Genomic DNA, 16,394 nt, shown 5'->3' with positions numbered 1-16,394 from the left:
ATTCTAAGCACATTGAAGTATATGGGTTAAGTGGTATAATGTGCCACAAAGCGACATTCAGAGGTGGTTAGCCATTGTCTCTGCAGAAAAACCTTGGATTTTATTTGTGTTCTGCCAAGAGCTGTCCCTGCTTAGCGTTCAGGCCCTGATGAGCTTGAGCTAGCCTGAGGCATTCAGGTCAGGCAGTGACGTAGCACCAATGGGATGGGTGCAACATCCCAGGAAAGTGCCGGTGCAGGGGCGTGGCTGAGGGTGTTCCGGGGTGGATGGGGACATGGCAGGGGTGCAGGGTGCATGCATGCCCCGGGCACAGTTTCCCCTCACTCAACCCCTGAGATCAGGGATGTGACTTTAGTAGGCTGTACCTTATGCAGGATTGTACTGTCGATTACACCTAAAAATTTGATCTTTTAACCAGCAGCTGTTTATTTTAAAGCACAACTTTTTTAAAAAAGACAGGAAGATACTGTCACTTCACTTCATAAAGAGAGTTTGCAGGCACTCAGCTCAATAATGCCTCACCAAAGTTAGGCTTATTCAATCCTATGGACTTCAGAGGGAAATTTAAGCACATGTTCAACTTTCTGCTCAATCAGTGGGCTATACTTGTTGAGTGATTGGGTGCATTCTGCGCTTTATTTAGAAGCAAATCTCACTGGCTTCAATGCTATTTAGTCTCAAGGATTCTCACAGGATTCAATAACAGTAGTAAGTTTTCTTAGGAAATCAGCGTTACTTAATTCTTTCTATAACAGATATCTCTTGAAACATGGTTAATGATACTAAATTCAATATAACGCACATAAAAGCCAAAAAGGCACTTTTGATCATCTTACCAATGCTGATCACTTCCCTGTCAAAATGAATAGTGCTTTATTCATTATGAATAGTGCTTTATTCATAAAGTTGTTTTAATTTACACAAATTTTCAGAATAGAAAAGCTTTAATATCTTGATAGTCTATTACTTGTAGCGAACAGTATGAATGCAATAAAGTTACTTCATTTACCATGCTTTCTCCTCGGTTTCCTCTAATGTCTCTATTGTTCAGGCAACATTCAAAATAAACTCTTTATGCTATAGGAACTGTATCATATTTAAATGGCTTGCTATCAATTAATTAATTAATTAATTAATTAATTAATTAATTAATTAATTAATTAATTAATTAATTAATTAATTAATTAATTTAATTAATTAATTAATTATATTTATGTACCGCCCTCCCCAAAGGCTCAGGGCGGTGTCCATCAATGATAAAACAATTTAAAACATCATAATATATAAATTACATAAAATAATACATGAAACCAAGACTACAGATGGCTTCAACCCCTCCCTCCCCCCTTTATATACCCATGGGAGGCCAGATGTCCTTATGGCGCAGTTGACATCATCCCGGCTGGCCAAACGCCTGGCGGAACAGGTCCATTTTACAGGCCCTGCGGAAACTTTGTAAGTCCCGCAGGGCCCTGATCTCACCTGGAAGCCTGTTCCACCAGGTAGGGGCCAGAGCCGTAAAGGCCCTGGCCCTTATAGAGGCCAGTCGGATTGCCTTGGGGCCAGGGATCACCAGTAGGTCCGCCTCCGATGAGCGGAGGGGCCTAGAAGGGCGATATAGGGAGAAACGGTCCCTCAGCTAAGCAGGGCCAAGGCCGCGAATGGCTTTGAAGGTCAATACGAAAACTTTAAACATGACCCGGTACTCGATTGGCAGCCAATGCAGTTGGTATAGGACCGGCGTAATCTGGTCCCTAGCTGTTGCCCCAGAGAGGAGCCTAGTTTTAAACTGTACTGAAACTGTTTCATGTTTGATTTCTAGATGTCCAAAAAGGAGCAGGGTATCTATAAGGCAACACTGACAGATGAAAGAGGTCAAGATGTCTCCACTCTGGATGTATCCGGGAAAGGTAAAGGACTTCAGATCCTTTTTAACAAAGCTCAACTTAGCTGGGCTGCCCATGCACATCTGCTGTTGAAGAAGGCGAGAAGTATCTGGTGCAAGTCATAAGTTCTTCTGCTGCTTATAAAGAGTTCCCCCTGGTAGATAAGTCTACAAGGGTTATTACAGACCTGCCAGAGGGGGAGGGAGAAACAGAAGCCCTCTCAGTCCTGGGAATGGAGATTTCTTCTAAAAACACCTGCTTGGGAGTTTTGAGAAACATGGCAGGAAAACTGGTTCCTCTTTACTACTGATGAGCACTTTCTCTCAGGATCTGCCATATACATTACCAGCTGTTCCCATGATGTGAGAAATAAGTGGATATGAACAGAGCTTTAGTGTCACTAGTTTATAGTCTAATATTTAGCGATACAGAAACACATGTCGGTAGGTGTCAACCTAGATCTAAGTTGTTTCTGTTCTGTTTGTCATTATTCTGATCAGTCCTGAAGATCCAGAAGTGGTCCGGATTGGTTGTGATCAGTTATCTTTGTAAATGCAGATCTAAGGAACGAGCAATGCCCCAAAGACCCCACTTTCCAATAACAATGTGAACTTGCTGAAATCAGTGTGAGTCATTGATTCAGCTATGGGTGTTGTTGTTCTGCTTGTAACAACCCCAGATATGTCTCTTTCCACTCCCAGTAACTATACCCTCACCTTTCTGCTTCTCTCCACTGCTACCTGCTGAAATTAGTGCCATTGCCTCTACTTTAAATACATCTTCAAGTGTTAAATTCAAAATAATTGATGGAATAAAGCATATCCAGTTCCTCAACCTGATCCAATTCTGAAATGTCCTACTTTGGATTTTCCCACAGTTGTTAATGAAATCAATGGCTTGGATCCTACTTCTGCTTTCCATTGGCTTACCTCTTTGTCAGTTGCAGAGATAGTCTTCCATGCCAAGCATCTTCCTCTCACTCTAGACACCCGGGGCTTCTTAAAAGAAGTTACTCTTGTCCACTTGAAAGTGTCCACAGCCAAGGACTTCCCCTACAATTAATGATGAGACACACTAGTGGAAAGATAAGTGTAGGATCCAAGTGACTGTTTCTAGGTGTAAGAGGCAGATATGCAGGCATGACCATGATAATTAATGTAAGCCCTTCTGAAATAACCAGCACCTCTTCATTGTTTTTCCCCCACTTAATATTATGCCATGTGAATAATGCAGAATTACTTATCTTATATTGATATTTTGTACTGTCTCTCCTCAGTGTATGATGACATGATCCTTGGGTTGAGTCGAGTCAGTGGTGAGTAAATGCATTTTCTACTTTAGCTACAAAATTAACATTTCTATAGACTAAAATCAAATTCATGTGTGCTACTTAAAGGGCTCTTCAGCTATCCTCTTGTTATTGTCTTTTGAACTCCTGATTTCAGCTTCTGAATTGCTTTCTGGAAGTGCAGGAAAGTTAACTTAATTGTCGTGTTCCAAACTTTGCAATGGCATGAGATTTCACCCTGAGGGAGTTACTTGTCATTAAAACCAGGAACTCTCAAGGACTCTGATGAGGCATATCCTTGTGCTGGCGTGTGGTTAACTTTCTGAAGAAGTCCTTGATAAGTTGTTAATTGATATTATTACAAGGAAGGAATTATTTTCCTCCCTGTCTTGTTTGTGGCATTTATTGAAAGAGACTTGAGACAATGCAGCGTGTTAGGTGTATGATAAGAAGTCACCATGGGAGAGCAGGCCTTTGTTCTCTTGGCCATTGGTACAACTCAGGAGAGCCTTCAAAAGATTAAATCAGTTATAAAATCACCTTCAGTTCTGGACTGTATTCAGTGCATTAAAGTAACATCTTGGATTTGACAGATCACATTGTAAAGAAATATACACATTACAGAAAACACTGGAAACTTGGCAAGGTTTAATTAATGTTTAAGATTTTAGTGGGTCCAAAGGAAAAAAGCATTTGACCTTTTCCTCCACAACATAGCTAATGCACTGGATCAAGCCAGCTTTTTTTCCCTCGGTCTTGGCCAGTTCTCTTTCTTATTATAGCCACATTCCCCATGGCTTTTGTCCATCCAGGCCCAGTGATCCCAAACATGGCCTTTTGGATGATGGAGGGGAACCCTCACTTTCTTTTTCACCTCTGGAGTGACTGGTTGGATCCAACCCAGTATTCTTAACCAATACGTGGCAGAGAGGAAGATGACCTGTGAAACTGTATAGAGAACCTCTTGGTCAGCTTTTAGATCTTATGATACATGTTAGAATTTTCTGACACAACTTGGACCTATTGTAAAGTAAATGCTGTCCAGATTTTCCATGTTTGTTTTAAAATATATATTTGACATGTTAGTAATTCCTGAAAAGAACTGAATGCTTTCTTCAAACACAATATTGTAAAGCATTTTAGGTGCTTATTTTTAGATGGCTTGCATTAGTTTAAGCAATTGATATGAATGGTCTTTCGTGCTTGCAGGTAAATATGCTTCTGAGCTGAAGATCCACTGTACTCCAGAAGGAATCAGACTTCAGTGTTTCCTGAAGTACTACACAGAGGAAATGAAAGTGAGCTGGTATCACAAGTAAGTGAAAGACTGGCTTTAACAGTGCAATGTTAAGCAGTTACATTCTTCTAAATCCATTTAAGTCAGCAGTCTTAAATGGATTTAACTCGTCTTTGGATTGCACTTTAAATCCTGTTCTGAGTTTTTCCTGGTATGTGAAAACTTGCTAATAAAAATGTCCACATTGATAGTGGGCTGTGAAGAAAAAGTTATACTTCTGATTCTCTTTCCTCACTTGAAAAAATGAAATTCTCAGGGAACGTTTTTCATAAGAAACGAATCCCTGTTTTTTCATACTGTCATCTGCACAGCTGGCACTATTGCATGCAAATCCCCAGCCAGCCCTGAATCATCCCAGCACTTTGCATAGCAGGGAGCATAAAACAAATCCTAAAGCCAGCATGCAATCATCCACTCATTGCACTGCAGGGAATCTAACCGAGTTTCCATTTTAGAGGTCTGCTCGGTCTAGTGAGCTGAAGCTAGCATCGTAAGGGGAGGGGGGGAAAAACGAATAATGTTTCATTCTTTTTCATATCAGGATTTTGTCATCATTAGGCCAAATTACCCCATTTGGAATACTTTTGAGCTGATCAAAGAGAAATTTAGTCTGCATTACAGAGTTAAATGAAACTTCATGGAGAATTTGAAGTGAGGTTATCGATATTCTAGTAACTGTGGTTATCCATTTCTGAGCAGAAATTCCAAAGAAACAAAAACAGATAAATCAGTGCTGGGCACTTCCCCATTCCAGTTTAATTGCATCTCTTTAGTATAAATAAGATTCTCAGTGTACTGTTACTAACAAGCTGATTCTTCACCCACTTTTCTTCATCCTATAGCTTCCCAGTGCAATGGCAGTTATCACTACAGTCCCAAAGTCTTAAAAAGAAAAGCAGTCTTACAGCCTGAAGGGCAAGGCTTTGAAAGGATTAAAAATGTAAAGGTCATGGAGTCCAGATAGCGGAGAAAGATATCCAGAAATCAGTCAGTGATGATCACAAATCCTGTTAGAGTGGATTTCAAAATGGAATCCGGGGACTCCACTCCATCATGAACTTGCCATTGGATGTAAAATAGGTTTATAAACTTCTGACAGGGTTCCTGACCAATTTGTATTTCTGACTCCCGTTTTCTCCCAGTGTTTGTGATTATTAGTGATATCCTCCCAACTGGATTGCGCTGCTAGAGGATGAGAGTGGATTGGAAGAGTGGAAATGTTAAAAAAAACTTATTTGATCATGCTGACATCTGAATCATAGGCTCATTCCGCACACGCAGAATAATGCACTTTCAAGCTGCTTTCAGGGCTCTTTGATGCTGTGCGGAATGGCAAAAACAGTTGTGAAAGCAGCTTGAAAGTGCATTATTTTGCGTGTGCGGAATGAGCCACAGCCTAAACATATGCAACACATACAAGTTGCCGCATACCTGGCCAAGTTGCCTGTTCTTGAAGCTGAAAAAGCAACAATTTCAATTTGAATTTCAAAAGTATTTTGGGAACCGAAGGAACAGTGTATTCATACTAGAAATAAAATAGGAGGCCAAACAAATATCTCATTTGTTTTGCTTCTTTTAAGTGTCATGGCACTTATGTGATGAATGAAAGCCTCGTCCAAGGCTTTGAACATGTCGGTTGGCCATGGTAAGTCCTCAATAGATGAGGCAGGAGATGGGAATCTTATAGCTAGAGAGTCCTGCTGGTGCTTGGATGATAGCAGTGGAAGCAGCTGGTACCCTGAGAACAACACTCATTGCCAGTGCAATTGAGTTAGCTTATACTCTTCTCTCAGTCACGCTGGCTGCTGCTGAGCTCCTTGATAACTACAAGGTCAGTCATGTGACAGTCAGTTTAAAGCACTGCCAGGGTAATGTTATTGGTGATATTGGTGACATTTCAGCACTGGCTATGTCAGTGCTGGTCTGGCTAGTGGTACAGTGCATTATGAAGCCGAGTTACACCCTTCTCAGTCCAATGAAGTCAAGAGACGTGGAAGAAGCTTAGAAAGTTGACACCTTCTTGGTTAGGATTACACTGGTAGTCCTCAAAAACTGGAGGAAATATATGCCTTTATCTAAACTGTTTGCTTCAGTCATAATCATATGTGCCTCTTTCCGTGGAGCCACATGTGCCTGGATAGCCCTTTCTAAGGTAGGTTTTGCTCTCATTCTTCAGATCCGTCTCAAAAGCCCTATTCCTTGGCAGAGATCTTTTCCCTGTGTCTTTACACTCTCTGTGCTTCTGGTCCCAAAATTTCAACTAACCTGATCATATAAGATGTAATTACTTTTGCTTGCTTTCAGATGGCAGACCCTTTTATCTCCCTTGCTTCCCATCCCTTCGCTGTCAGTTCTGCTTGTCTTGTCTTTGCATATGTCTTTTCTTGTACTCTGAGAATGCCATGCACATCTCAAAAGCACTATAAATGATAAATAGCAGAAGTAATAGAACACTCCCTGGGTGACAGATGTTCTTCCTTGAGGAAAAAAAAAGCCCTTTAGATTTCATGTATATTATTAAATTGAAATATGAATGGAGCAAAAATAAGTGTAAAATAAATTCAAAATGAAATAGGAGAGAGTCAAATGTTCTAAAGAGAAAAACAAACACAGATAGTTCCAAAAGAAACACTTCTAGAAGACATTAACATACCCTCAGAATTATTTTTGGGTTGTAAAGTTTATCTTGATGGTTCACAGTCTTCAGGTACCTTCATGGTTTCTTTTTTAAAAGTCAGAATATTAATCAATCTAATTAATTAATTAATCTAAATAATTAATCTAAATAATTAATCAATCTAAAGTCAATGCTGCAATTCTTCACTTTCCATAGTCCATCCTTCAATTATTAGCCTTATTGAATTATTAGTTCAATTATTAGTTCCCCCACAAATAAAGAAACTTGGAGAATAAAACTGGAAAAACCTACAGGAAAACAACAATTAGACCTGGTTTTTAGGGCTTGTTAGGCTCCAACTGAGGTTTTTAGGAATAGTGTAAGTAGCTACACCATTTTCCACTGAAAGATGGCAACAGAACTGTATATTGATCCATAATTTCCTGGACCTTCTTTGTTCTAGAATGCTCCGCTTGGGTCCTAGTGTCTACCTAGTTCTGTCCTTAAGGCACTAGGACAGTGGTGGGATTCAAATAATTTAACAACTGGTTGTTTACAAGCACCATTTTAACAACTGGTTCTGCCAAAGTGGTGCGAACCTGCTGCATCCCACCACTGACTAGGACCCAAGTGGAGCATTTTAGAACAAAGAAGGTCTAGGAAATGGCAGATTATTAATATTCGGCTCTACTGTCATCTTTTGATGGAAAAGAGTATAGTACATAATTGGCAATTGTGCTGAATTAACAAGATTATTGGTTGGGCATCCTGAAACGTTTGAAGATGAAAAGTTCCACACCACATAATCCTGCCATCCTAAGAGTTTCTGTAGCTATTTGCATGCTCCCTTTTAAGATATTTATTTTAATATTTCAAGAGGGTGCTATTTTGAATTTTGTTGATCACTTGTTATTGCTGTGCTGCATTTAAACCTTTTTTCCTTGTTGCAATTTTCTGAGAATTACTTTACTATTTTTTTTTGTTTGCTCTTGATGTTTTCTTTGTGTACTTTTTCTGATTTCATCAATATTTTGCAAGCCACTTTGCAGATACTACTTTACAGAGGTGGTAGAGACATGCTACAAAATAAATATGCAATGCTCACATGCATACAGACATTGCTTTGAACCTGTGGGTTCTGGAGGCTGCAGAATTTCTGTGGATATCAGACATATTGCAGCAAATCAGAAAAAAAACACTTGAGGGATAAGTTTTGATCGTGTATAGATATCCCCTAGAGTTTGTTATGCCTGTGAATGCAATCAAAACTGTAAAACTGTGGCTAGAAGGTGCCCAGAGAATGCAAATGGCCCACCAACTGGTGACTCTGAGTTTCCCTGTGCTTAACAGGCTATGCTTAAGAGCTTATGTATTAAATGAATCATATTGTCATTTTCTCTATGAAACTGAATTCAATATTTTTAAATTTAATTATAATTTCATGTCCAGAGATTTGGGCCAAGGCAGTGAAACTAGTAGATTTTTTTTTTTTGCTTTTGAACAGGAACACCTTCTTCTCCCACCCAATGCCATATCAAGGTCTGCTGCTGAGTTTCTCCAGTTTCAGAACTGGATTGCTATGTGGCATAAATCATGGAGCCTTGCCAGCAGAGGTGGGATCCAACCAGTTCTCACCACTTCTCTAGAAGTGGTTACTAATTTTTTCTGAGTGCCGAGAAGGGGTTACTAAGGCAACCTCCCTGCCCAATAGGGACTGGAGGTGCGTGTGTGCAGCGACGCCACTGTTTGAATCCCACCACCATCGGAACCTGTTATTAAAATTTTTGGATCCCACCACTGCTTGCCAGCATGTTTTGCTGGCACTCTAGACACATAAAAAGCCCTTTCTTCATTTTTTATAGGGAATCTAAGATTTCTTCAAGTGAAAAAATGAGGATTGGAGGAAGTGAAGAAGTTGCCTGGATGCAGATATGTGAGCCCACAGAAAAGGATAAAGGAAAATATACTTTTGAGCTATTTGATGGAAAGGATGCCCATAAGCGAACCATTGATCTATCTGGACAAGGTAGGAATCTTCAGCAATAGTAGAGCATTTTCTCTACTGTAAAGAAAATAGCTCATATTGAACCCATTTTGTAGTGGGAAAACTACATTATTTATTTTTTAGATAATTTTTTTATCCCAACAGTTTTCAAGGTACTACCTTCATTCATGCACTGTCTGCTCTTATCAGCACTGACTTTGATCCCAGTTCTTATTTCATTTGATGTTTCTGTACCATGTTATTGGTTTAAAAAAAGAAAGAAACAAGTTCTGTGACAATGTCTTATACTGAATCCAAAACAAACTTTATAATACACTGAAAATTTTCATTGCAGCATACGATGATGCCTATGCAGAATTCCAAAGACTCAAGTAAGCTCTCTAACTTTACATTTATACTAATTCCAGCTACCCATTGTTGACTATTAATGATATTATAATGTATTGTAATATTAATTTTTTGCTTCTTTTATTTTCTTCTTGCCTTTAGGGCAGCTGCTTTTGCTGAGAAGAGTAAGTAAATTATTTATAGAGGAAGTAAGTTAATTATTATCATGTAAGACCAAGAGCTAGTAATGTAATGAAAAGACTGGAGGGGATGGTGGTAACAGCCGTAATATGAATGTATAAAACTATTCACTGAAGATGAAATAATAAGGCATATAGATTATGCTTTCCTTCAAGCTAGAGATTCAGCAAATTTCTCAGTGAACCTGCTCAGAAGTTCAGCCTACCTTGTTCAGCACTAGCAATCAGACAGTGAACAGATCAGGTTGATGTTCAAATGGCATCAAACAGCTACTGAACGAGTCTATAGCTGCCTGCTGGTCAGAAGCCAATGCACATCTGATCCATCATCAGCTGGAACTTGGTTTCTGATGCCTGCAAGTAGCTTGTTTCTGTGGAGAGAAACAAACAGGTGGCAACAGCCAACCAAATCATTGATTAATTGGCTGCCTGATCATTGCTGGCACAACCGCATTGGCAGGTTTTGAGCATCCCTTCTTCAGACCTGGTTTGATAACAAGTGCGATGAAATTTCAGAATGAGTGGCTCAGGCCAAGCTTGCACAACATAAAAAGCACCAATCTGAACATGGTGCACTACCTGGCCACATCTGGTGGCCCACGAGAGATTTGATTAACCGTCTGTTTTTGCTGTCTGTCTGAAACTGCAACGAAGAGTTCATTCAGCAGTTCAGTCTTAGGTGAAAGACCTGATTGCTTAGGTTTTTCCCCCCGTGGAAGTGAAATAATATGTGGTAATGGAAAAAAAAACAAAGCAAAAGAATGGATACCCAACATCAAATGTTCAACTCAAAGGCTATCACAAGTTGTAGATTAGGAGCAGATAAAGAAAAACCTTTACAAATAAATATATATAGGGGTGAGCAGACATGAACAATGACAAATTAGGTTTGCATGGTAGCATGGATGGGAAAACATATGAGCAAACATGCTTCCAAATTGTTTCTTTATAGGAATTCTCTTTGAAACCTGCTATTACATTCCAAGATATTTATGTCATAGAATGGAACTGTGTGCACATTTTTGCAGGCACATCAAAAGGAGGGATGGAGGTAGATGCCAGACCCTTAAATAACCATAAATAATGCTCCGCCCCCTGATGCTGTGTGTAATCACAGGTTATGTTGGGCTTGGGGCCTCCTCCTTTCCACCAGCAACCAACAAATCCTGTCCTTCCCTCCTCCCTACCACGTAGGTCAAAGGAGGTGGTATCTGGAATGGGTTGTTTTTTTCAACAGAAACTGGTTTGTTGAGGTAGTTTGTAGTAGCTGAAACAAAAATATTTTTGAGATAGTACACATGGAGGGGAGGAAGGGTGGGATGGTATAGCCTGGTCTAGTCACATCTTGGAAACTAAACAGGGTCAGTACTTGGAAGGGAGCCCATCAAGGAAGAGTCCGCAGAAGAAGGCAGTGGCAAACCAGTTTTGCTTCTCACTTGCCTTGAAAGGCCCTTGCTGGGGTAACCAGGAGGCAGCTACAACTTGATGGCACCGAACGCACGCATGCACGCACGCACGCACACAGGGGGGGGGGGTGTTTAGATTTACCAGAGGTTTCTGTGGATTGAAAATACTCCATCTATGGAGTGTGACTTTTTTTGGCCTCCCTCACCCACAGCAGAATATCCCAAAATGCTGCTCCCGAGAGAAAGGGAACCACCTAGAACAGCATGGAGGGAGTTAGGGGGTCTTCAGGAGAAGGGAGAATTGGAAAATATTCTGCTCTCTGTGGAAATTTACTGTAGGATTCAGGCCTGAGTCTGTGTTATCGTTAGAGAATCACCCTGAATGCACCGATAATATGTATAGGCACATCCATACAAACTATTCATAGCAATTGCAGGACAGCATCAGAAGGACATGAATGGACCACTTCGCATAATAAAACGATGCAGCAATTATAGAATGGAATGAGTGACATTCCTCTAACCATGAATATGAGTGATGCAGAACAGCTAACGGCAAATACAGTGTGCCATTCATCAGCATGAGTAATAAGTCTCGCAGTTCATCCCCTAAGCATGCATACACTTTATTTCCATGATGCATACTTAGAATTGCAGGCTAAACTTGTAGCTTCCAGAAAAATGTCTGGACATCTTATTCCATCCGATTGCATTATTATTTCTGAAGCTTTATGATGACATTGGCGAGACTGGGGATTTACTATATCCTCTGGCAATAATTTCACCTGAAATGGTCAGCTGAAGTGTTTATCTGCTGTTGTGTGTGCAGTACCAGCCAAACTCAGGGGGGAAATAGGCAGCCACCTAGAGTGCTTGCCTTAGTTATGAAAATGTATTGGAAAAGGAGAGATGCTGACTGCATTTTTGACTTTATCCATTTTTTCCAGCACATGAAATAGGGATTGTAGTATGCCCTGGAAGTGGAAAGTGGCATTTAGTCAGCTGAAGTGGAGTGTAATAGTATGATAATTACTGAAATTACAAATAAGAAAATTGCATTGCAATTAGCTCTTAATCATTTACAAAAAAGATCCTAAATTGCTCCTAAACCCATCAAAGTAAGTGGGATTAAAAGGTGTAGCTCTGTTTAGAATTCTGCTGTTTCTAGGCTGTTCAACATGTGATGAAATGCAAAGCAGGGCAAAGGTTTAATTCAAGTAGGCCAGTGAAGAATCTTGGTCCTGTGTGGTGGGGTGGGAACTTAAAACATCTTGGTATTTTGAGCCAGAAGAGGTGGAATACTTTGGTCTTGTCACTTAGAACAGGTTTGCTTTTTGTTGGAAGAAACTGGGACTATTGATGTTTTTCTTCTTCATAATACACCCTGTTGCATACCAGTATGCTGAAATTCTAACTTTTAGAATTTCCCATGAACTGAATAACCATCAGTATTATACATGGAAACCACTGGGAAAGCATGAATTAAATTGAGTATGGCAACAATACAGAATAGGCTTTGCTGTTTGACAATCTGTATATATTTCCCTTCTAATGTTGCATGGAGATCTCACATTTGACATTTCCAATAATAGTCAGTGCTGGAGGAACTGCGGACTCAAAGACCTTTGTTGTCCTAGCATTTAAAACCGACCAGTTGTAGAATCAGGACACCTTAAATAGAATAGGATACCACACACTTATTCTCTTATTTGTACTTTGGCACTTTCTGTATGATGTGTTCCTTGTTTTTAATTTCATAGATCGCGGTAAAGTAATTGGTGGATTGCCTGATGTTGTGACTATAATGGAAGGAAAGGTAAGATTATATTGTGCTTGGCTATTTGGGGAGGGGTGAAAATTAAATGCTGATCAATGTCCACTCAAGATTGCCTGTTCAACATGTGCTCCTCCCCTCATCCTGTGCTATTTGTTTCTGGGAACATGTCCAACCTCCATGGGGGTAGGGCAAAAGGAGTGTAGCTCAAATTTTTCTGGCAGTAGGACAGGTGTAACATGGAACTACTGCCTCTTCCCTTTCTACTAGAGGCTAGCAACAAGCAAAGCCCTGCAAATGTTGGTTCTCTCCTCACTGTACTCCTCTGAGCCCTGGTGCTTGTAGAAGAAAGGCTATGATCATGTAAACCTTTGCTAGATGATTGGATTCATAAGATTGGATTCATCCAAAAATACATCAATGAGCACACACATTTCTGCCCAACGGAATGGCCACTCTGCTGGCAAAGTTGTGTATAGATACAGGAACTCAGAAATTAATTGTTGTATGCACTTCTGGTTGTGCAGTGGGAGTAGCACACACATTGTGTAACAGCACTACTGCTATGGTGATTGTATGTTAAAATTCAGACCTCCCCCCTCCAAAAAAACTTGCTGCAACTTTGGCCCCATCTTTTTTCGGAATACCAACTGGGATACGCCTACCATGCTCTTTCATGTTAAATTGATATGGCTGGCGTTGAGCTTAACTGAGGAGCTGAATTTCACAAATATGTTTTTTCATCTTGAAAAATGCCTCATATTTTAGCAGCTGGGGGTGAGAACACATGGAAAGCATCGAGGGGCATTCTGAATTAAACAACCCCCCATCCCCCAAAAATTCATACACGTCAGTACACCCCAATGTATTTCTCAAGATCTGTCAGTGAATGTCGATTAGAACATAGCAATGAGCTAAAAAAAAACCCCAGTGCATATTTGTATACAGAAATGAACTTTTAAATGGAACCTTAATGTGCATTAGAAGAGGAGGAGGAGGAGGAGGAGGAGGAGGAGGAGGAGGAGGAGGAGGAGTTTGGATTGATATCCCTCCTTTCTCTCCTGTAGGAGACTCAAAGGGGCTTACAATCTCCTTGCCCTTCCCCCCTCACAACAAACACCCTGTGAGGTGGGTGGGGCTGAGAGAGCTCAGAGCTGTGACTAGCCCAAGGTCACCCAGCTGGCATGTGCTGGAGTGTACAGGGTCATCTGAATTCCCCAGATAAGCCTCCACAGCTCAGGCAGCAGAGCTGGGAATCAAACCCGGTTCCTCCAGATTAGATACACGAGCTCTTAACCGCCTACGCCACTGCTGCTCCTTAGTGAAAGAGTTTTAAATTTCACAATTGTCTTTAAAGCCAACTATGCACACAGTAACTGGGGCTTAAAATGAAGGGATTTCTAATGAGGATTGGCGTGCACATCAGTTCACAACAACTGGCCTGAAAAAAGTGCAGTGTCCTTTAAATGAGAACAAAAATGGCAGCAAAGGATCAATTGCTGGGAAGAGGTGTGAAAAAAGTTTGCAACACAGTGGAAAGGAGAGGGGTTTTTTTCACACACCTTGTTGTGCCTTTCGAAACGACATTTGCTGCATAAAAGAACAGAACATCACAAAAATTAGTGGCAACATGATTTGTGTTGTTTGATGCAGATTGGACTGCAAATTGCTTATGTTGGAACAAATCAAACAACAAATAGCTCCGCAATAACCTCAGTGTGACTTAAATTAATTAAGGTCCCTTGAGAGAGTCTGTGTCTGAAACGGCTTGCTCAGTATTCCCAAGTGCTATGCATGGGGAAAACTTCAAAGACATTTTTAAATGTGTCATTGTCTGAACATCATGTCACGCTAATGGTTTGGTTGGGAGCCTGCTTCAGGCAAGTCTGCAATGACATTCCAAGTGACATCTTCACACTGTGCTGCCCTTGGGCTATTATTGAATTGAACTGGCTGGAAAGATGGAGGAATACTTGTATCAAAAACAAGTATATTTAAGGAATATGGTTTATGCCTCTGTGTTGCAGTCAGGATAATTCTTGCACATGTGCAATATTACCTCGCCATAACAAACCTATTCCAGGTATCATTTCTTTTTCATCAACTCACACCAGGCATTCCTCTTTGAAATGCTTTCTTTATTCATTGTTTTGGTAGCGAAGATTTTGGTTCAATAAATGGCACATGTGATTGACCCTTCATTTTCTCCTGTGTCCTTTCCCCCTTTTAGACCCTGAACCTGACATGCACCGTCTTTGGTAGTCCTGACCCTGAAGTGGTCTGGTTTAAGAATGAGAAGCCTCTTGAACTTAATGACCATTACATAGTTACACTGGAGCAAGGAAAGTATGCTAGTTTGGTAATCAAGGGGGTATCTTCAGAGGACTCAGGAAAGTACAGCATAAATGTCAAGAACAAGTATGGTGGTGAAATGGTGGATGTTACTGTAAGTGTGTACAAACATGGTGAAGAGATGCCTGACATTAAACCTTCTGCAACAGGTAAAGCAAGGCTAATACCAGCAGACCCATCTCAAGAATCTGCAGTTTCTAAACCTGCAAAAAGTGGTAGGAAGTAGATTTGGGTGTGTTTGTCAAGTGAAAAGCTAGAGAGAAGCTATAGGAATCCCGTCCCTCACCCCCATCGTGTTTCTGCAGTAGATAACTGACAATGTCCAAGGAACAGTCAAGGTTTTTTGAAGTGTGCACCACAGTCACATTTGTTAAACAGTCCCATCCACATATGTGATTGTGTCATTCTGAAAAGAAATGTGACGTGCCTTGCGAACAGCAACAGACCATTGAGACACATCTGTCATTAGCTTACAATCAAACCATGATTGTTTTTGTGGGGCGCCACTTGGCTTATTGCAACTGAAATTGGAGGATGGTTTAGTTATACATGTAACCAGGGAATTGAACCTTTCTTCTTAACATGAACCGTGACCTTCAGTGCTTTTTGTAGAACCCCATGGAGTTTGGATGGGCTGCAAAGATGCAAACTTGTTGAGAGCTGTGGCTTCAGATGATTAAGATGAGCTTAAAAAATGACCTTCTGAGCTATCCTTTGTGGCATTGCTGTTTTGTAGTGCAAGCTGATCTTGGGTAGTATTTTACAATCACCGTGGACTCATTTAAACCATAAGTTTCACAGTTGTTGTTTGTTTTTTTTCCCTCCCCCTGCTTTGTGCCAATAAAAACTTTAAAAGTCACCTTGTGTTTCTCTCTGCACCAAATTACACTTAACTAGTTTTGTGTACACTCTTTCACTGTTTAATTATGGCTTATTGCACAATTTCACAGCTGGTAGCATGCACACAATGGACTTACAATAAGGAAAACAAATTATGGATCATCATAGTCAGTCTGTGGCATTTACTACATTAATTTTACACTTTATGGCGTGGTCAATAGGCAGCTAGGAACTGGTATCAGGGGACACCTATGCTATTTTGTAGTTTCCTAGGAAAACGATGCTTCCAAATTGGGTCTTATCCCAGGAAGGCAAAGTCAAAACTCTATTAAGATTCCATAACCAAAACAGCTGACTCTGAACACTGTTCAGTAAAGCTTTACCATAACAGGTGCATATTTT

The 16,394-nt window shown here is 40.4% G+C and overlaps 1 protein-coding gene across 2 annotated transcripts in view; it reads left to right on the top strand.

Moving 5' to 3' along the window:
* MYOM2 (myomesin 2) overlaps positions 1–16,011 on the top strand; it is a 104,985-nt gene extending 88,974 nt beyond the window's left edge. For both annotated transcript variants that reach the window (XM_048497607.1, XM_048497597.1), the window contains 8 exons: positions 1,823–1,910; positions 3,163–3,201; positions 4,384–4,489; positions 8,951–9,114; positions 9,428–9,464; positions 9,583–9,605; positions 12,787–12,842; positions 15,031–16,011. In XM_048497607.1, the coding sequence (XP_048353564.1) occupies positions 1,823–1,910; positions 3,163–3,201; positions 4,384–4,489; positions 8,951–9,114; positions 9,428–9,464; positions 9,583–9,605; positions 12,787–12,842; positions 15,031–15,378 (861 nt within the window). In that variant the 3' untranslated portion in view covers positions 15,379–16,011. The remainder of the gene's footprint in view (positions 1–1,822; positions 1,911–3,162; positions 3,202–4,383; positions 4,490–8,950; positions 9,115–9,427; positions 9,465–9,582; positions 9,606–12,786; positions 12,843–15,030) is intronic.
* Positions 16,012–16,394: the final 383 nt, after the last annotated feature.

Source organism: Sphaerodactylus townsendi, linkage group LG01 (genome assembly GCF_021028975.2).
Source record: "Sphaerodactylus townsendi isolate TG3544 linkage group LG01, MPM_Stown_v2.3, whole genome shotgun sequence".
In the NCBI taxonomy this organism is placed as follows: domain Eukaryota; kingdom Metazoa; phylum Chordata; class Lepidosauria; order Squamata; family Sphaerodactylidae; genus Sphaerodactylus; species Sphaerodactylus townsendi.
The sequence above is the reverse complement of the archived record's forward strand: the minus strand, read 5'-3'. Positions and strand labels throughout refer to the sequence as shown.